General features: G+C 41.7%; 2 protein-coding genes and 2 long non-coding RNA genes across 8 annotated transcripts in view; 3 read left to right on the top strand and 1 right to left on the bottom strand.

Moving 5' to 3' along the window:
• The window catches only part of LOC135560375 (uncharacterized), a 295,196-nt gene that overhangs the window by 26,439 nt on the left and 246,947 nt on the right, over nucleotides 1–21,810 (top strand). The gene's annotated exons all lie outside the window — the stretch shown is intronic.
• The window catches only part of LOC135560374 (uncharacterized), a 300,103-nt gene that overhangs the window by 75,271 nt on the left and 203,022 nt on the right, over nucleotides 1–21,810 (bottom strand). The gene's annotated exons all lie outside the window — the stretch shown is intronic.
• LOC135560274 (zinc finger protein 239-like) lies at nucleotides 614–2,916 on the top strand. Its single transcript, XM_065002135.1, has 2 exons — nucleotides 614–675; nucleotides 1,082–2,916. The coding sequence occupies exons 1-2, from the start codon at nucleotides 614–616 to the stop codon at nucleotides 2,202–2,204; spliced, it is 1,185 nt and encodes a 394-aa protein (XP_064858207.1). The 3' UTR covers nucleotides 2,205–2,916.
• LOC115122146 (zinc finger protein 850-like) overlaps nucleotides 9,233–21,810 on the top strand; it is a 29,663-nt gene continuing 17,085 nt past the window's right edge. Inside the window, exons 1-4 of the mRNA XM_065002134.1 lie at nucleotides 9,233–9,587; nucleotides 11,041–11,138; nucleotides 11,313–11,490; nucleotides 19,876–21,001. Of these exons, the coding sequence (XP_064858206.1) occupies nucleotides 9,233–9,587; nucleotides 11,041–11,138; nucleotides 11,313–11,490; nucleotides 19,876–21,001 (1,757 nt within the window). The remainder of the gene's footprint in view (nucleotides 9,588–11,040; nucleotides 11,139–11,312; nucleotides 11,491–19,875; nucleotides 21,002–21,810) is intronic.

Here is a 21,810-nt window from a genome sequence, read left to right as displayed (position 1 = left end):
AGATCAGATCTCAGATTAGATCATCATTGTGTTCTATAACATGAGATCAGATCTCAGATTAGATCATCATTGTGTTCTATAACATGAGATCAGATCTAAGATTAGATCATCATTGTGTTCTATAACATGAGATCAGATCTCAGATTAGATCATCATTGTGTTCTATAACATGAGATCAGATCTCAGATTAGATCATCATTGTGTTCTATAACATGAGATCAGATCTCAGATTAGATCATCATTGTGTTTTACCCCTTCAGTGTTCTAACATGAGAACTTCACTACCCTCTTTTCGGATTTACAGGAAACACCTATCCCACCCCCTCCTCCCTCTCCCTCCGACCCTCCTCCCCCTTCACCCTCCCGGGGCCCCAGGTCGTGCCTCTCCCGGTAGCGCCTTGCTGCAGGGTATGAAGAGGTTGTCTGTGCTGTTGGTGGACTGCAGGAAAACAACAGGACTGAGTGGGTTTATGTTCTTACATACATTTTATTTTGGGACACTCCCAAGATGTTCTTAATTACCATTCAATATAACGGTCTGTCGTTGTTTCACAGGGGACAGCCGTAAATCGCTCTCTCAGTAGAAGAGTCATATCTGGGGAGGCTAACGAACATGATGCTGACGAGGCAGAGAACAGTCTCTCCAGATCAGAACACCTCAAACACCAGCAGAGAGTGGCAGGGAAGAAACTTCACCGCTGCTCTGACTGTGGAAAGAGTTTCACCTCTTCGTCAAAACTTAAAACACACCAGAGAATTCATACTGGAGAGAAACCGTTTCACTGCACAGACTGTGGGAAGAGTTTTGTTCAATTAGGCAACCTGAAAATTCATCTGCGGACACACACACTAGAGAAGCCTTACCACTGCTCTGTCTGTGAGAAGAGCTTTTCAACATCACATGGTAATAAACTGCACCAGAGAACGCACACCGGAGAGAAGCCTTACCACTGCTCTGACTGTGGGAAGAGTTTTGCTCATTCAAGAAATCTGATAAAGCACCAGCGCATACACACAGGAGAGAAACCTTACAGCTGTGATCAATGTGGGAAGAGATTTACTAGCTCAAATGACCTGATAGTACACCAGAGAATACACACTGGAGAGAAACCTTACCACTGTTTGGACTGCGGAAGAGTTTTACTCAGGCAAGCAACCTGAAAACACACCAGCGCAGACACCTGGGCCAGAAGCTTCACCACTGTTCAGATTGTGGAAGTAACTTTTCAACATCAAGGGGTTTAGAGCTGCACCAGCGAACACACACAGGTGTGAAACCTTACTACTGCTTCAGCTGTAGTAAAAGTTTTGCTAGATTAGACGGACTGACAGTGCACCAGCGAACACACACAGGTGAGAAGCCTTTTAGCTGTGATCAGTGTGGGAAGAGATTTGCTCAGTCAGCACACTTGACTGTACACCAGAGAACACACACTGGAGAGAAACCATACCACTGCTCAGACTGTGGAATAAGCTTTATTAATTCAAGTCACCTTAAGGTACATCAGAGAGTACACACAGGAGAGAAGCCTTATAACTGTGATGTATGTGGCAAAAGTTTTGTTACATCAGGAAGTCTGGCTTCACACCTTCAAACCCACACAGGAGAGAAGCCTTACCATTGTACCGACTGTGGGACAAGCTTTGGCAAGTCAAAGCATTTAAAAGTGCACCAGAGAACACACACAGGAGAGAAGCCTTACCATTGTGCCGACTGTGGGAAAAGCTTTGCTGTGTCAGGCAGTTTAAAGTCACACCGGAGAACACACACAGGAGAGAAGCCTTACCACTGCTCTGACTGCGGAATGGGCTTAACCACTTCAGGTGGACTTAAAATACACCGGAGAACACACACAGGAGAAAAACCATTCCACTGCTCTGACTGTGGAAAAAGATTTAATCAGTCTGGGCAGTTGGTTTTACACCAGCGAATACACACTGGCGAAAAGCCTTACCACTGCTCAGACTGTGGGATGAGTTGTACTTCTTTAGGGGATTTAAAAGTGCACCTGCGAACACACACTGGAGAGAAGCCTTTTGGCTGTGATCAGTGTGGGAAGAGGTTCGCTCGGACAGGAAGCCTGGCTGGACACAAGAGAACACACACTGGAGAGAAGCCTTTTGGCTGTGATCAGTGTGGGAAGAGGTTCAGTCAGTCAGGAACCCTGGCTGGACACAAGAGGAAACACCACACTGGTGGGTAACCTTTCCATTTTTTTTTTATAGCTGAAACCAGTTAATGGTAGACTATCGGAGAGAAGCCATGCAGGGGGAGCTTTCTTAATGTGGCCATGCTTGGTGTAACAAGGGAACTTTAAATAACTGTCCATTTAATTACAATATTTTTAATTTATTTAACTAGGCAAGTCAGTTAAGAACAAATTCTTATTTTCAATGACTGCCTAGGAACAGTGTGTTAACAGGGGCAGAACGACAGATTTGTACCTTGTCAGCTCGGGGGTTTGAACTTGCAACCTTCCGGCTACTAGTCTAACACTCTAACCACTAGGCTACCCTGCCGTCCCTACACTCTAACCACTAGGCTACCCTGCCGTCCCTACACTCTAACCACTAGGCTACCCTGCCGTCCCTACACTCTAACCACTAGGCTACTCGGCCGTCCCAATATGAGTGACAAGGTCTGTGTTTGAATGGTGTGGGCGTATACCGGTCATTAAAATGATTCATGACAAGTTAACAGTGGATTAGTCAGCTCAGAGAAAGCAGGGAGGTAGCTCCTCCCCCTCTCTCTGCAAGTTTCAGGCAAGTCTGTCCTTAGGGATAAGGCAAGGGTCCGTTTGAAAATGTTCAACCCTGTCCACCATCCAACTCACCATGATCAACCCTGTCCACCATCCAACTCACCATGGTCAACCCTGTCCCCCATCCAACTCACCATCACCGTGGTCAACCCTGTCCACCATCCAACTCACCATGATAAACCCTGTCCACCATCCAACTCACCGTCAACATGGTCAACCCTGTCCACCATCCAACTCACCATGATCAACCCTGTCCACCATCCAACTCACCATGGTCAACCCTGTCCACCATCCAACTCACCGTCAACATGGTCAACCCTGTCCACCATCCAACTCAACATTATTAACCCTGTCTACCATCCATCTCACCATTATTAATCCTGTCTACCATCCATCTCACCATTATTAACCCTGTCCAACATCCATCTCACCATTATTAACCCTGTCTACCATCCATCTCACCATTATTAACCCTGTCCACCCTCCATCTCACCATTATTAACCCTGTCTACCATCCATCTCACCATTATTAACCCTGTCCACCATCCATCTCACCATTATTAACCCTGTCCACCATCCATCTCACCATTATTAACCCTGTCCACCCTCCATCTCACCATTATTAACCCTGACCACCATCTCACCATTAAATCCCTGTCCACCATCCATCTCACCATTATTAACCCTGTCCACCATCCATCTCACCATTATTAACCCTGTCCACCATCCATCTCACCATTATTAACCCTGTCCACCATCCATCTCACCATTATTAACCCTGTCCACCATCCATCTCACCATTATTAACCCTGTCCACCATCCATCTCACCATTATTAACCCTGTCCACCATCCAACTCACCATTATTAACTCTGTCCACCCTCCAACTCACCATTATTAACCCTGTCCACCCTCCATCTCACCATTATTAACCCTGTCCACCCTCCAACTCACCATTATTAACCCTGTCCACCCTCCATCTCACCATTATTAACCCTGTCCACCATCCATCTCACCATTATTAACCCTGTCCACCATCCAACTTGGCTGCCATCAGAATATATGTTTTCTTCTTCTTTCTTTCTCTTGTCTGTAACCTGCAGTTCATATTGTACCGGTCAGTGAGACAGCCTTTGATACAGCCATGTGTATGAGTGTTAATGGAATTTATATGTTTAAGTTAATGATTAGAATATTCCACCCTGAAACCATATAATTGTATGAAATTGATTAGAATCATAAAATTATTATTAATGATGTGTGTAGTTTTAGTCAGAATTAGAGTAAAACAATATATCTGTACAATATATCTTTATAGTGTCTTAAAACACAGACTGTCTGAGCAAAATTTGTTGCCGACTTTGCTAGGGGCCTCTGAGAGATTTGGGAGAGGGCGGGGAGTACTTCTCAAGTCCCCCCCTAATCTTGAGGGAGGACAAGGAGTGCTTCTCTAGTCCCTCCTAATCTTGAGGGAGGACAATGAGTGCTTCCCACGGTCTCCCTAATCTTGAGGGAGGACAGGGAGTGCTTCCCACGGTCTCCCTAATCTTGAGGGAGGACAGGGAGTGCTTCTCTAGTCCCTCCTAATCTTGAGGGAGGACAAGGAGTGCTTCTCTAGTCCCTCCTAATCTTGAGGGAGGACAATGAGTGCTTCTCTAGTCCCTCCTAATCTTGAGGGAGGACAATGAGTGCTTCTCTAGTCCCTCCTAATCTTGAGGGAGGACAGGAAGTGCTTCCCATGGTCTCCCTAATCTTTGTTACTGGGTGGAGATACAGCGTGTGCGTATGATACCTACTGTCTGTGTGTTAATGTAAGTGCGTAAGGAGCCAGTATAATATGAATGGTTTTGTGCAACAGACTAGCCCTCTCGTGAATAAACATTTTGACTTTCATAGCTGGGCCTCCGTCTGTTTCATTCAACCAGAATCTTGCAAATTCTGGGTTGCAGACTGAGTAGTTTAATTGGTTTATGAACATTGAGAACCTAATTCTCGTAACAATGAGACAGCCTAACCAATCAAGCAATAAAGCATTGATATAACCATGTTTATGAGACAGCCTAACCAATCACAATAAAGCATTGATATAACCATGTTTGTGAGACAGCCTAACCAATCACAATAAAGCATTGATATAACCATGTTTATGAGACAGCCTAACCAATCACAATAAAGCATTGATATAACCATGTTTGTGAGACAGCCTAACCAATCACAATAAAGCATTGATATAACCATGTTTATGAGACAGCCTAACCAATCACAATAAAGCATTGATATAACCATGTTTATGAGACAGCCTAACCAATCACAATAAAGCATTGATATAACCATGTTTATGAGACAGCCTAACCAATCACAATAAAGCATTGATATAACCATGTTTATGAGACAGCCTAATTTAATAAAGCTTTGATATAACCGTGTGTGTGTGTGTGTGTGTGAAGAAGGTTAATTGAATGTTTTAAAGTATGGGACAAGAGGTCTGCTCTTCTCGCTCCTTCCTCATTGTAAATGCATCTCTAACTGGTTCCATCTCCACTATATTGCAACAAAGAGCCAGGAGATTAGCAACATCTCAACAACCAGCTTAGTAAATAAAGCTTAGAGCCAGGAGGTTAGAGATGTTGCTAAACAACCAGTTTAGTAAAACTTGGTTTGGATGAAAAGCTAAAACCATAAAACTATCCCTTTAAGACAAGTGATCATATTTGATTGTTCACTTTTCTGTCATCTTAGATTGTTTGTTTGTGTAGTTTGACATTTGTGGCCATTGGCTGATTTTTCTAACACTTCCAGTTACCTTAAACATAAAAAAACACTTCCAGTTACCTTAAACATTAAAAAAACACTTCCAGTTACCTTAAACATAAAAAAACACTTCCAGTTACCTTAAACATTTAAAAACACTTCCAGTTACCTTAAACATAAAAAACACTTTCCGTTACCTTGAACATAAAAAACACTTCCAGTTACCTTAAACATTTAAAAAACACTTCCAGTTACCTTAAACATTTAAAAAACTTTCCGTTACCTTAAACATAAAAAACACTTCCAGTTACCTTAAACATATAAAACACTTCCAGTTACCTTAAACATTTAAAAAACACTTCCAGTTACCTTAAACATAAAAAAAACACTTCCAGTTACCTTAAACATTTAAAAACACTTCCAGTTACCTTAAACATAAAAAACACTTTCCGTTACCTTGAACATAAAAAACACTTCCAGTTACCTTAAACATATAAAACACTTCCAGTTACCTTAAACATAAAACACTTCCAGTTACCTTGAACATAAAAAACACTTCCAGTTACCTTAAACATTTAAAAAACACTTCCAGTTACCTTAAACATAAAAACACTTCCAGTTACCTTAAACATATAAAACACTTCCAGTTACCTTAAACATAAAACACTTCCAGTTACCTTAAACATTAAAAAAACACTTCCAGTTACCTAAAACATTAAAAAACACTTCCAGTTACCTTAAACATTTTAAAAAACACTTCCAGTTACCTTAAACATTTTTTAAAAAACTTCCAGTTACCTTAAACATAAAAAACACTTTCCGTTACCTTGAACATAAAAAACACTTCCAGTTACCTTAAACATAAAAAACACTTCCAGTTACCTTAAACATTTAAAAAAACACTTCCAGTTACCTTAAACATTAAACACTTCCAGTTACCTTAAACGTTTAAAAAAACACTTCCAGTTACCTTGAACATAAAAAACACTTCCAGTTACCTTAAACATTTAAAAAAACACTTCCAGTTACCTTAAACATTTAAAAAAACACTTCCAGTTACCTTAAACATTAAACACTTCCAGTTACCTTAAACGTTTAAAAAAACACTTCCAGTTACCTTAAACGTTTAAAAAAACACTTCCAGTTACCTTAAACGTTTAAAAAAACACTTCCAGTTACCTTAAACATTAAAAAAACACTTCCATTTGATATGAGACATATTGACAATATGACGGTGAAGACATGTAGAAAAATAATGTCGAAATATAAATGTGATAATAATATAAATGGAGTTCGCAGCCTTGCCTGTTTCTAGCAGCCCTTTATACAGCCTTGCCTGTTTCTAGCAGCCCTTTATACAGCCTTGCCTGTTTCTAGCAGCCCTTTATACAGCCTTACCTGTTTCTCAGTCGATTCTGTTGAGACTGTATCATGGCCTTCATGTCCATCCATCTAACACAGCAGACAGAAACTCTGGTGATCGCTAGGAAACCTTCAAGCAGCCCATTTTTACAGTAGCTGTGTCCACAGGAAGTAGTCACTGCAGTAGCTTCAGACAGATGAACACCTGATCAAGTCCGAGGCCTCTGTTGATACACAAACTACCAGTCTGAGCAGTGGCGTGTCAGCGGAAGTTATAACTGTTTATAATGGATTATTCTGAGGGGTAGGAGCGGCTTCCACTTAACTCACCTGTATACTGTGAAAGGTAACTTCCTGTTTTTGTGGAACCCTAAGGCTAAGGACAGAAAGTAATTGCATTGGGTTATAGAGTAAAAACATATATATATATATATATATATATATATATTTTTTTTTAGAAGATGCCTGAGGCTTCGTCCAGCAGAAAATATGTTGATCTGCGCTCGCTCTCTCTCCATGCATGGTGGTCATGTGACCAGGAAGCAGACAAGAACAAGCCGCAGTGTTCCATATTGCCGCTGTCAACGGAATCGGACCAACTGAACACAATAGATGGGAAAATAGAAGAGAATTACTAAAGCTATGTTTCGGCTTGAGCAAAGAGGATGTAGGATTATCCCGACCAGGCTAAACTAGGATAGCTAGAAGAAGCCTAATCATTTCAACCATTATTATCCCGACCAGGCTAAACTAGGACAGCTAGAAGAAGCCTAATCATTTCAACCATTATTATCCCGACCAGGCTAAACTAGGATAGCTAGAAGAAGCCTAGTCATTTCAACCATTATTATCCCGACCAGGCTAGACTAGGATAGCTAGAAGAAGCCTAATCATTTCAAACATTATTATCCAGACGATTTATTTTTCTTCCAGCCTGTCTTGTTTCGATCAGTTTTGAGAATTGTGATGCGGCAAAAATATTGCTATGCATTTTATAACCCTGGTTGTACGGACATAATCTGCGTAGAGGAGAGAGTATTAGCTGTTACTTTAATTTAAAACATTTTTTATGTACAAGACAGGTCAAATAAGAACAAATTGTTGTTTATAATGACGGCCTGGTAAGAGGCAAAAGGCCTCTCAAAAGTGGTAAGAAGTAAGTGTAACAGTATAACTTTAGTCCGTCTCCTCGCCCATACCCGGGCCCCTCTGCACACATCAACATCAGTCACCCACGAAGCATCGTTACCCATCGCTCCACAAAAGCCGCGGCACCTTGCAGAGCAAGGGGAACCACTACTTCAAGGTCTCAGAGCAAGTGACGTCACCGATTGAAACGCTATATTAGCGCGCACCACCGTCATTTCACATCCGTTACATAAGGAAACAAATATCTGGTTATTTTGTTATGACATATTGTTTGGCAGAATAAACACGGTGTAGTGAATATTTTCCAAAATTGCGTTACCCACTCCAGTCAGCAGATGGCGATGTGAGTCTTTCAAGTAATTTTTCTTGCGTGACGTATAATCTAGTGGACGGAGCGGGAAGCTTTTTCAACAGCAAGACGGACTCGTCAACAGTTAGCTTGCTAGCAAACATACAAACCAAAACGTCGGAGCTCTTTTCACCATTTTGTGTATATTAGGGTTTTAAGCACACAGTCTGTCTGCTTACTAGTTATTAAATGTCAAAAATATGTTGTTAGTCAGCTAACTTGTTAAGATAATTAACTAGCTAGCCAACTAACATCCACCACCATGAGCTCAATAAGCTACTCGACCCCTATTAAAGAAGAGGTCTGCTGGTCGGAAAAAGAAGCTCTGGGGCTGAACATTATCATGAAAGAGGAAGAGGAGGATGATTTCACCGTGAAAGGCGAGGATCCGGAGATGACTGTCACAGGGAAAGGGGAGGAAGAAGCTGTGTTAGTGGAGGAGGAAGAGGAGGGAGAGATGACTGTCACAGTGAAAGTGGAGGAAGAAGCTGTGTTAGTGAAGGAGGGGGAGATAACTGTCACAGGGAAAGTGGAGGAAGAAGCTGTGTTAGTGAAGGAGGAAGAGGAGATGACTGTCACAGTGAAAGGGGAGGAAGATGCTGTGTTAGTGAAGGAGGAGGGGGAGATGACTGTCACAGGGAAAGGGGAGGAAGAAGCTGTGTTAGTGGAGGAGGGGGAGATAACTGTCACAGGGAAAGTGGAGGAAGAAGCTGTGTTAGTGAAGGAGGAAGAGGAGGGAGAGATGACTGTCACAGTGAAAGGGGAGGAAGAAGCTGTGTTAGTGAAGGGGAGGGGGAGATGACTGTCACAGGGAAAGGGGAGGAAGAAGCTGTGTTATTGAAGGAGGAAGAGGAGGGGAGATGACTGTCACAGTGAAAGGGGAGGAAGAAGCTGTGTTAGTGAAGGAGGAGGGAGATGACTGTCACAGTGACCGGGAGGAAGAAGCTGTGTTAGTGAAGGAGGAAGAGGAGATGACTGTCACAGTGAAAGGGGAGGAAGAAGCTGTGTTAGTGAAGGAGGAAGAGGAGGGGGAGATGACTGTCACAGGGAAAGTGGAGGAAGAAGCTGTGTTGGTGAAGGAGGAAGAGGACGTTTTTAGAGTGAAAGAGGAGGAAGAAAAGGAAGATATGACTGTCACAGTGAAAGAGGGGGAGGAGGGTGAAGAGGAGGAGAAGAAGGGTGAAGAGGAGGACACTGGAGATCTGATTAACACCAGTGAGTACTGTCTTAACAGTGGCACAAACTCTGCAGTTTAAAAAAACATGCTTTTTTAAGGGGTATTGTACTGAAGTTCTACACTTGAATAATTTATTCTGTATTGTAGGAATTGTTAAAGCTACAAAGACTGAGGGCCATCAACAAAACGTTAACATTGAAAAACAGCATCGCTATAGGGAGAGAAGGAAACATCACTATAGGGAGAGAAGGAAACACCCAGATTGGAGAAAATGCCTTAGGTCCATAGTATTTGAGTTAGGCTTATAAGGTTAGACAGACCGATCCGATTTAAATCTCTACGGTGTTTATTAGGTCCGTAGTATTTGAGTTAGGCCTATAAGGTTAGACAGACCGATCCGATTGAAATCTCTATGGCGTTATTAGGTCCATAGTATTTGAGTTAGGCCTATAAGGTTAGACAGACCGATCCGATTGAAATCTCTATGGCATTACTGAATTGAAACAACAAGGCACTCAACCCTGTGGATTATTGTGAAATGGCTAGCTAGTTAGCTGGGTGTGCGCTAATAGCGTTTCAAACGTCACTCGCTCTGAGATTTGGAGTAGTTGTTCCCCTTGCAAGGGCCGCGGCTTTTGTGGAGCGATGGGTAACGCTGCTTCGAGTGTGGCTGTTGTCGATGTGTTCCTGGTTCGGGCCCAGGTAGGGGCGAGAAAAGGATGGAACCTATACTGTTACACTGGCAATACTATAGTGCCTATAAGAACATCCAATAGTCAAAGGTATGTGAAATACAAATGGTATAGAGAGAAATAGTTCTATAAATACTATATTAACTACAACCTAAAACCTCTTACCTTGGAATATTGAAGTCTCATGTTAAAAGGAACCACCAGCTTTCATATGTTCTCATGTTCTGAGCAAGGAACTCAAACGTTAGCTTTTTTAAATGGCACATATTGCCATTTATTTACTTCTCCGACACTTTGTTTTTGCATTATTTAAACCAAATTGAACATGTTTCATTATTTATTTGATGCTAAATAGATTTTATTGATGTATTATATTAAGTGAAAATAAGTGTTAATTCAGTATTGTTGTAATTGTCATTATTACAAATTAATTTTAAAAATCGGCCGATAAATCGGTATCGGTCTTTTTGGTCCTCCAATAATCGGTATTGGCGTTGAAAAATCATAATCTGTCGACCTCTAGTTGAAACAGTCCTTTATAGTGTGTTGATAATAATCCACAGGGTTGAAACCGTCCTTATCCTCTCTGGGATCGTTCTGGACGCTAGCGTCCCACCTCGCCAACAGCCAATTGGAGGGCGCCAATTTCAAAACAACAGAAATCCCATAATTAAAATTCCTCAAACATACAAGTATTATCCATCATTTTAAAGATACACTTCTCGTTAAATTGCCCTGTTCAGAGATATTAATCAGAGATATTAATGACCCTTGTAAGACCCTATGATTGTTCACACAGGTGAGAGACATGACTATTGTGGATCCTCTGGGGAGCCTCAACAACATCCTGATGCTGACGAGGCAGAGAAGAGTCTCTCCAGATCAGAACACAAGATGGTACAGCTTGGTCTGGTCTAGCATACAGCTTGGTCTGGTCTAGCATACAGCTTGGTCTGGTCTAGCATACAGCTTGCTCTATCGGGGGCTGGGTTTATGTAAAGAACTTTATGACAACAGTGACTTCAGCATCCATAATGATATGTGTCTGTGTCCCCTCTTTATGGTTACCAGGACAACGCTAGCCCTTCCTCCCTCCTGGAGTCCCTGTGTCGTGCCTCTCCCGGTAGCACCTTACTGCTGGGTATGAAGAGGTTGTCTGTGCTGCTGGTGGACTGCAGGAAAACAACGGGGCTGAGTGGAACTGTGAGAGGAGGAGAAGAGAAGAAAGGATCAGATTTGACACGTCAAAGTAAGTGCTGTAGTTTAGTTTGAACAAATACAATAGATCTGCCCACTGGTATCTGTTACCAGGACAACCAGCAGAGTTCTGTTAGTTGACAGGAAGATAGACTGGTATCTGTTACCAGGACAACCAGCAGAGTTCTGTTAGTTGACAGGACGATAGACTAGTGGATATGGATGTTATGAATATCATAACACTGAAAAAGGATTCTGCCAATGAAAACAGAGAAACCAATAGACCATATAAAACCTTGATGAAAGTTAGCTTTAGAGAGAAACCAATAGACCATATAAAACCTTGATGAAAGTTAGCTTTAGAGAGAAACCAATAGACCATATAAAACCTTGATGAAAGTTAGCCAATAGACCATATAAAACCTTGTTTTTTGAGAGAAACCAATCGACCATATAAAACCTTGATGAAAGTTAGCTTTAGAGAGAAAGTTTCAAGATGATCTGATGTAAGGTGCTTGTTTTACAAAACCTTTTCCTAAAAACATTATGGATGTTACATTGCCTGTCCCAGTCAACCCCCCTCTCTTTACAAGACTCTAGAACAGAACCTCCGTATCTTTACAAGACTCTAGAACAGAACCTCCTTATCTTTATCTTTAAGACTCTAGAACAGAACCTCCGTATCTTTACAAGACTAGAACAGAACCTCCGTATCTTTACAAGACTCTAGAACAGAACCTCCGTATCTTTACAAGACTCTAGAACAGAACCTCCATATCTTTACTAGACTGTAGAACATACAAACTAAACTCAAGACACTTCAATGTGGTCTGTATTGCCTCATTACCATCTGATCTACCAATATATTATTCTACACTACTGGTCAAAAGCTTTAGAACACCTACTCATTCAAGGGTTTTTATCTTTATTTTTACTAATAGGAAGTGAAGACATCAAAACTATTAAAAAACACAATTCAAACAACAGAAATATAAATATTTAACAGTCATATAAATATAAGTGTAATACATCAAAATATATATATATTTTTTTTTAACTTCTTGTTCATCCAGCCCCGGTTACAAAAAGGCTTTACGGCGAGAGCAAACCGTGCGATTATCTGAGGATAACGCCCCGCATACAAAAACATGAAACCCAGATTTCAAGCAGGCAGTTGCAACACGATAGTCAGAAATAGCGATATAATAAATGCCTTACCTTTGAGGATCTTCTTCTGTTGGCACTCCAAAAGGTCCCAGTTACATTACAAATTGTCTTTTTGTTCGATAAAGTCCTTCTTTATATCCATAAAACCTCAGTTTAGCTGGCACCCTTCAGTCAATAATCCACCGATTTCCCTTCATCAAAATGCATACAAATGAATGAACCCCAACGTTACTCATAAACTTATCCAAACAAGTCAAACAACATTTATAATTAAACCTTAGATACCCTAATACGTAAATAATCGATACAATTTAAGACAGAGAATAGTTATTGTCTTTACCTGAGACAAACAAAAAAGGATGCGCTCGCTTGGAACTACAGCCAATATGGGAGCCACTTAGAAAAACTACAGCCTGAAACTCTTTCTCAAGACTGTTGACATCTAGTGGAAGCCCAAAGAACTGCAATCTGGGAGAATTTCGCCCAATAAGAAAAGTGCAAGCCATTGAAATCAGTGATATGTTGATTTTTTTTTTTTGGGGGGGGCGGTTTCTCCTCGGGGTTTCGCCTGCCATTTCAGTTCTGTTATACTCACAGACATTAATCTAATGGTTTTGGAAACTTTAGAGTGTTTTCTATCCAAATCTACCAATTATATGCATATCCTAGCTTCTGGGCCTGAGTAGCAGGCGGTTTACTTTGGGAACGCTTTTCATCCGGACGTCAAAATACCGCAACCCAAAGAGGTTTTAACACTTGTGGTTACTACATGATTTAATGTGTTATTATTCTACAATGCAGAAAATAGTAAAAATAAAGAATAACCCTTTAGTAGGTGAGTCCAAACTTTTGACTGGTGTTGTACATTCAATTCCATGGCAACAGCTCCAGTGAATATTCCTGCAGTCAGCATGCCAATTGCACGCTCCCTCTGAGACAACTGTGGCATTGTTGTGTGACACAACTGCACATGTTAGAGTGGCCTTTATTATCCCCAGCACAAGGTGCACCTGTGTAATAATCAAGCTGTTCAATCAACTTATTGATATGCCACACCTGTCAGGTGGATGGATTATCTTGGCAAAGAATAAATGTTCACTAACAGGGATGTTAAGAATTCTGCCATCTTTTTTCAGCTCATGAAACATCCAACACTTTACATGTTGTGTTTATATTTTTGTTAATTGTAGTTGCTATCAGTTTTAGGAACATCTAAACAAAATATTTCACTTTATTTTTTACTTTACACAAAATATGACATCAGCGATAATCAAAATGTTGAAAATCTGTGAATGTCTAAATAAGAAATTGGTCCATTTAAACAGCAATGTGTCGAACCCTTTCAACAACGGAGAGATGTTACTGATGTGCTTTGTGTCTTCGACGTAAATTTTTTTTTGGGGACTAACACTTTAAATTACTTATTTACTTATTTTATGTTTAACCTCTCTAGGGTACGTGAGACGGTAGCGTCCCACCTCTTCAACAGCCAGTGAAACTGCAGGGCGCCAAATTCAAACAACAGAAATGTCATTTTATTTAATTCCTCAAACGTATTATCCATCATTTTAAAGATACACTTCTCGTTAATCTTCTCGTTAATCTTCTCGTTAAATCTCGTTAATCTTCTCGTTAAATTGCCCTGTTCAGAGATATTAATCAGAGATATTAAGAGACAGCGCCTAGCCACAGAAAACCATACAACCATTTTCCAACCAAGGAGAGGTGTCACAAAAGTCAGAAATAGCGGTCAAATTAATCACTTACCTTTGATTATCTTCATCTGATGGCACTCCCAGGTCTCCATGTTAGACAATACATGTTAGTTTTGTTCCATAAAGTTCATCTTTATGTCCAAATACCTCCTTTTTGTTTGGGCGTGTAGTCCATTCCATTACAGTTCGTAGAAACATGTCAAACGATGTATAGAATCAATCTTTAGGATGTTTTTATCATAAATCTTCAATAATATTCCAACTGGACTATTCCGTTGTTTCATTAGAAATGAAAGGGAACGGACCTCATGGCCGCGCTCGATAAACAACTAAAGGCTTTCAGCTGAGCCACCTGCTTTGAGTGGTCTTATTCTCTCCCCTTTCACAATAGAAGACTCGTGACATCTAGTGGAAGCCTTAGGAAGTGCAATCTGACCCCATAGACACAGGATATTGGATAGGCAATCACTTTTTTTTAAACTACGAACCTCAGATTTCCCACTTCCTGTTTGGATTTCTTCTCAGGTTTTTGCCTGCCGTATGAGTTCTGTTATACTCACAGATATTATTTTATTTTAACAGTTTTGGAAACTTTAGAGTGTTTTCTATCCAAATCTACTAATTATATGCATAATCTAGCTTCTGCGCCAGAGAAACATGCAGTTTATTGTGGGCACGCTTTTCATCCAAACCTCCCAATGCTGCCCCCTATCCCAAGAAGTTTATAGTGTGTTGATGATAATAATCCACAGGGCTGAAACAGTCCTTTATAGTGTATTGATAATAATGTTAGGCTAGAAGCCATGGGTTAATGATGTCCCTCTGTTCCAAACCAAATGTTAGGCTAGTAGCCATTGGGTTAATGATGTCCCTCTGTTCCAAACCAAATGTTAGGCTAGTAGCCATTGGGTTAATGATGTCCCTCTGTTCCAAACCAAATGTTAGGCTAGTAGCCATGGGTTAATGATGTCCCTCTGTTCCAAATGTTAGGCTAGTAGCCATGGGTTAATGATGTCCCTCTGTTCCAAACCAAATGTTAGGCTAGTAGCCATTGGGTTAATGATGTCCCTCTGTTCCAAACCAAATGTTAGGCTAGTAGCCATTGGGTTAATGATGTCCCTCTGTTCCAAACCAAATGTTAGGCTAGTAGCCATGGGTTAATGATGTCCCTCTGTTCCAAATGTTAGGCTAGTAGCCATGGGTTAATGATGTCCCTCTGTTCCAAATGTTAGGCTAGTAGCCGTGGGTTAATGATGTCCCTCTGTTCCAAACCAAATGTTAGGCTAGTAGCCATGGGTTAATGATGTCCCTCTGTTCCAAACCAAATGTTAGGCTAGTAGCCGTGGGTTAATGATGTCCCTCTGTTCCAAACCAAATGTTAGACTAGTAGCCGTGGGTTAATGATGTCCCTCTGTTCCAAACCAAATGTTAGACTAGTAGCCAAGGGTTAATGATGTCCCTCTGTTCCAAACCAAATGTTAGGCTAGTAGCCATGGGTTAATGATGTCCCTCTGTTCCAAACCAAATGTTAGACTAGTAGCCATGGGTTAATGATGTCCCTCTGTTCCAAACCAAATGTTAGGCTAGTAGCCATGGGTTAATGATGTCCCTCTGTTCCAAATGTTAGGCTAGTAGCCATGGGTTAATGATGCCCCTCTGTTCCAAATGTTAGGCTAGTAGCCATGGGTTAATGATGCCCCTCTGTTCCAAATGTTAGTCTAGTACCCATGGGTTAATGATGTCCCTCTGTTCCAAATGTTAGGCTAGTAGCCATGGGTTAATGATGCCCCTCTGTTCCAAATGTTAGGCTAGTAGCCATGGGTTAATGATGCCCCTCTGTTCCAAATGTTAGGCTAGTAGCCATGGGTTAATGATGCCCCTCTGTTCCAAATGTTAGGCTAGTAGCCATGGGTTAATGATGTCCCTCTGTTCCAAATGTTAGGCTAGTAGCCATGGGTTAATGATGTCCCTCTGTTCCAAACCAAATGTTAGACTAGTAGCCATGGGTTAATGATGTCCCTCTGTTCCAAACCAAATGTTAGGCTAGTAGCCATGGGTTAATGATGTCCCTCTGTTCCAAATGTTAGGCTAGTAGCCATGGGTTAATGATGCCCCTCTGTTCCAAATGTTAGGCTAGTAGCCATGGGTTAATGATGTCCCTCTGTTCCAAATGTTAGGCTAGTAGCCATGGGTTAATGATGTCCCTCTGTTCCAAATGTTAGGCTAGTAGCCATGGGTTAATGATGTCCCTCTGTTCCAAACCAAATGTTAGACTAGTAGCCATGGGTTAATGATGTCCCTCTGTTCCAAACCAAATGTTAGGCTAGTAGCCATGGGTTAATGATGTCCCTCTGTTCCAAACCAAATGTTAGGCTAGTAGCCATAGGTTAATGATGCCCCTCTGTTCCAAATGTTAGGCTAGTAGCCATGGGTTAATGATGTCCCTCTGTTCCAAATGTTAGGCTAGTAGCCATGGGTTAATGATGTCCCTCTGTTCCAAACCAAATGTTAGGCTAGTAGCCATGGGTTAATGATGTCCCTCTGTTCCAAATGTTAGTCTAGTAGCCATGGGTTAATGATGTCCCTCTGTTCCAAACCAAATGTTAGGCTAGTAGCAATGGGTTAATGATGTCCCTCCGTTCCAAACCAAATGTTAGGCTAGTAGCCATGGGTTAATGATGTCCCTCCGTTCCAAACCAAATGTTAGGCTAGTAGCCATGGGTTAATGATGTCCCTCTGTTCCAAACCAAATGTTAGGCTAGTAGCCATAGGTTAATGATGCCCCTCTGTTCCAAATGTTAGGCTAGTAGCCATGGGTTAATGATGTCCCTCTGTTCCAAATGTTAGGCTAGTAGCCATGGGTTAATGATGTCCCTCTGTTCCAAACCAAATGTTAGGCTAGTAGCCATGGGTTAATGATGTCCCTCTGTTCCAAATGTTAGTCTAGTAGCCATGGGTTAATGATGTCCCTCTGTTCCAAACCAAATGTTAGGCTAGTAGCCATGGGTTAATGATGTCCCTCCGTTCCAAACCAAATGTTAGGCTAGTAGCCATGGGTTAATGATGTCCCTCCGTTCCAAACCAAATGTTAGGCTAGTAGCCATGGGTTAATGATGCCCCTCTGTTCCAAATGTTAGGCTAGTAGCCATGGGTTAATGATGCCCCTCTGTTCCAAATGTTAGTCTAGTAGCCACGGGTTAATGATGTCCCTCTGTTCCAAATGTTAGGCTAGTAGCCATGGGTTAATGATGTCCCTCTGTTCCAAATGTTAGTCTAGTAGCCACGGGTTAATGATGTCCCTCCGTTCCAAACCAAATGTTAGGCTAGTAGCCATGGGTTAATGATGCCCCTCTGTTCCAAATGTTAGGCTAGTAGCCATGGGTTAATGATGCCCCTCTGTTCCAAATGTTAGGCTAGTAGCCATGGGTTAATGATGCCCCTCTGTTCCAAATGTTAGTCTAGTAGCCATGGGTTAATGATGTCCCTCTGTTCCAAACCAAATGTTAGGCTAGTAGCCATAGGTTAATGATGCCCCTCTGTTCCAAATGTTAGTCTAGTAGCCATGGGTTAATGATGTCCCTCTGTTCCAAACCAAATGTTAGGCTAGTAGCAATGGGTTAATGATGTCCCTCCGTTCCAAACCAAATGTTAGGCTAGTAGCCATGGGTTAATGATGTCCCTCTGTTCCAAACCAAATGTTAGGCTAGTAGCCATGGGTTAATGATGTCCCTCCGTTCCAAACCAAATGTTAGGCTAGTAGCCATGGGTTAATGATGTCCCTCCGTTCCAAACCAAATGTTAGGCTAGTAGCCATGGGTTAATGATGCCCCTCTGTTCCAAATGTTAGGCTAGTAGCCATGGGTTAATGATGCCCCTCTGTTCCAAATGTTAGTCTAGTAGCCACGGGTTAATGATGTCCCTCTGTTCCAAATGTTAGGCTAGTAGCCATGGGTTAATGATGTCCCTCTGTTCCAAATGTTAGTCTAGTAGCCACGGGTTAATGATGTCCCTCCGTTCCAAACCAAATGTTAGGCTAGTAGCCATGGGTTAATGATGCCCCTCTGTTCCAAATGTTAGGCTAGTAGCCATGGGTTAATGATGCCCCTCTGTTCCAAATGTTAGGCTAGTAGCCATGGGTTAATGATGCCCCTCTGTTCCAAATGTTAGTCTAGTAGCCATGGGTTAATGATGTCCCTCTGTTCCAAACCAAATGTTAGGCTAGTAGCCATAGGTTAATGATGCCCCTCTGTTCCAAATGTTAGGCTAGTAGCCATGGGTTAATGATGTCCCTCTGTTCCAAATGTTAGGCTAGTAGCCATGGGTTAATGATGCCCTCTGTTCCAAATGTTAGGCTAGTAGCCATGGGTTAATGATGCCCCTCTGTTCCAAATGTTAGTCTAGTAGCCACGGGTTAATGATGTCCCTCTGTTTCAAATGTTAGACTAGTAGCCATGGGTTAATGATGTCCCTCTGTTCCAAACCAAATGTTAGACTAGTAGCCATGGGTTAATGATGTCCCTCTGTTCCAAACCAAATGTTAGGCTAGTAGCCATGGGTTAATGATGTCCCTCTGTTCCAAATGTTAGGCTAGGAGCCATGGGTTAATGATGCCCCTCTGTTCCAAATGTTAGGCTAGTAGCCATGGGTTAATGATGCCCCTCTGTTCCAAATGTTAGTCTAGTAGCCACGGGTTAATGATGTCCCTCTGTTCCAAATGTTAGACTAGTAGCCATGGGTTAATGATGTCCCTCTGTTCCAAACCAAATGTTAGGCTAGTAGCCATAGGTTAATGATGCCCCTCTGTTCCAAATGTTAGGCTAGTAGCCATGGGTTAATGATGTCCCTCTGTTCCAAACAAAATGTTAGGCTAGTAGCCATGGGTTAATGATGACCCTCTGTTCCAAACCAAATGTTAGGCTAGTAGCCATGGGTTAATGATGACCGTATGCTTATATGCTTTTCTTCCAGTGGAGATTAGTTTATAAATGGCCTGGCTGGGCTGTGGGACAGTGGAGATTAGTTTATAAATGGCCTGGCTGGGCTGTGGGACAGTGGAGATTAGTTTATAAATTACCTGGCTGGGCTGTGGGACAGTGGAGATTAGTTTATAAATTACCTGGCTGGGCTGTGGGGCAGTGGAGATTAGTTTATAAATGGCCTGGCTGGGCTGTGGGACAGTGGAGATTAGTTTATAAATGGCCGGGCTGGGCTGTGGGTCAGTGGAGATTAATTTATAAATTACCTGGCTGGGCTGTGGGACAGTGGAGATACAGTTGATAAATTACCTGGCTGGGCTGTGGGACAGTAGAGATTAGTTTATAAATGGCCTGGCTGGGCTGTGGGACAGTGGATCTTTTGGGATAATTCAAATGGAACTGTTAACATGTATTACCAGTGGATTATTGCAAATGTGTATCAACCAATCAGCATTCAGGATCCAAACTACCCATTTTCTAATGAGGAATCTAGACTTGATTAAACCGCATAAGACATTTTTATCATGTGCAGGTTTCATTCATTCTGTTTTAACCAAATACTATGTTTGTCTTTGGCAGGAGAGAGGCCAGACTCTCGCTCTGACACTAGGAAGAGTCCTACAGGGGAATCGGCCCCAGAGACATCCAAACCAGCAAGACCCCACCACTGTTCCCAGTGTGGAAAGAGATTTATCCGGTTAGGGCACCTGAAACAACATAAGAGAACACATACAGGGGAGAAGCCTTATCACTGCTCCCAGTGTGGAAAGGGTTTTGGACAGTCAGGTTATCTAAAAGTGCATGAAAGAATACATACTGGAGAGAAGCCATATCAATGCTCACAGTGTGAAAATACATTTTTGTCATCAGGGTACCTGAAATCACATGAGAAAACACACTTAGTAGAGAGGCCTTTCCAATGCTCTCGGTGTGGAAAGGGATTTATCCATTCATCGCATCTGATAGAGCATGAAAGAATACACACAGGAGAGAAGCCATTCCAATGCTCCCAGTGTGGAAAGAGTTTTACCCAGAGAGGGAAGCTGACAAATCATGAAAGAAGACATACAGGTGAGAAGCCTCATCACTGCTCTCGGTGTGGAAAGGGTTTTGGACAGTCAGGGCATTTAAAAGTGCATGAAAGAACACACACTGGAGAGAAGCCATATCAATGCTCCCAGTGTGAAAAGACATTTTTGTCATCAGGGTACCTGAAATCACATGAGAAAACACACTTAGTAGAGAGGCCTTTCCAATGCTCTCAGTGTGGAAAGGGATTTATCCAGTCATCGCATCTGAAAGACCATGAAAGAATACACACAGGAGAGAAGCCATTCCAATGCTCCCAGTGTGGAAATAGTTTTACCCAGAGAGGGAAGCTGAAAGATCATGAAAGAACACATACAGGGGAGAAGCCTTATCACTGCTCTCAGTGTGGAAAGAGTTTTGGACAGTCAGGGCATTTAAAAGTGCATGAAAGAAGACACACTGGAGAGAAGCCGTATCAATGCTCCCAGTGTGAAAATAAATTTTTCTCATCAGGGGACCTGAAATCACATGAGAGAACACACTTAGTAGAGAGGCCTTTCCAATGCTCTCGGTGTGGAAAGGGATATATTCACTCATGGCATCTGAAAGAGCATATGAGAATACACACGAGAACAACCATTCCAGTGCTCTGTGTGGAAAGGGGTTTAACTGGGTAGTGAGCCTGAAAACGCATAAAATGACACACACAGGAGAGAAGCCTTTCCACTGCTCCCAGTGAGGAAAACGTTTTGTTCAGTTAGTGCACCTAAAAACACACGAGAGGACACACACATGAGTGTAGCCTCACCTTTGCACCCGGTGTAGAAAGGGTTTTCTTCAGTTAAGGGGCCTGAAAGAAAATGAGAGACACACGCGGGTAGAAGACGCCATTGGAGCAGGGCTTCATTCATTTCAAAACCAGTGTTTACATTACCTAGATATGAAAAAACAACCAGTTGAATAATGGAATGTATTAAGAATAATAAATATTACAATTATTTGGATGTATTTAAAATAGTTGTGAATGTACTTAGTAGTTTTTTTTTTTAAGTAACAAACAACTTCACATGTACAGGTCTTATTTCACTGTTTAATCACAATATACAGCCCTCAACTCTACATTGGTGTCCCATCTGGTGTGGCTGCTTCTGCTCATCTGCTTCTTTCAGATTTTTGACAAGCTTTCCAGGTACCTGGCAGAGCAACTGGTGAGATGTTTAGTCAGTTCTCTTATTTTTTTTATTTTTTTATTTTACCTTTAGTTAACCTTTATTTTACCTTTATTTAACCTTTGATTTAACACATTCACTGTACCTGATTTGTACCTTGTCATCTCGGGGGTTTGAACTTGCAACCTTCCCGGTTACTAGTCCAACGCTCTAACCACTAGGCTACCCTGCCGCCTATGATGTAGCTGTGCTGTGATGATTTCGAATCCTTGCACGCAATCTGTGGCAAGCATGTAGGAGCAGTATAGACCTAGTC

This window comes from Oncorhynchus nerka, linkage group LG15, assembly GCF_034236695.1.
Source record: "Oncorhynchus nerka isolate Pitt River linkage group LG15, Oner_Uvic_2.0, whole genome shotgun sequence".
Taxonomy (NCBI): Eukaryota; Metazoa; Chordata; class Actinopteri; order Salmoniformes; family Salmonidae; genus Oncorhynchus; species Oncorhynchus nerka.
Note: the sequence above shows the minus strand (reverse complement) of the source record. Positions and strands in the feature narration are given on the sequence as shown.

What these genes read in the sequence shown, in the direction of transcription:
- LOC135560274 (XM_065002135.1), top strand. Translation starts at nt 614, where the DNA reads ATGATGCTGACGAGGCAGAGAACAGTCTCTCCAGATCAGAACACCTCA. An exon ending in ACCTCAAACACCAGCAGAGA is followed by an intron (nt 676 to 1,081) that starts GTGGCAGGGAAG and finishes ATGACCTGATAG; the next exon opens with TACACCAGAGAATACACACT.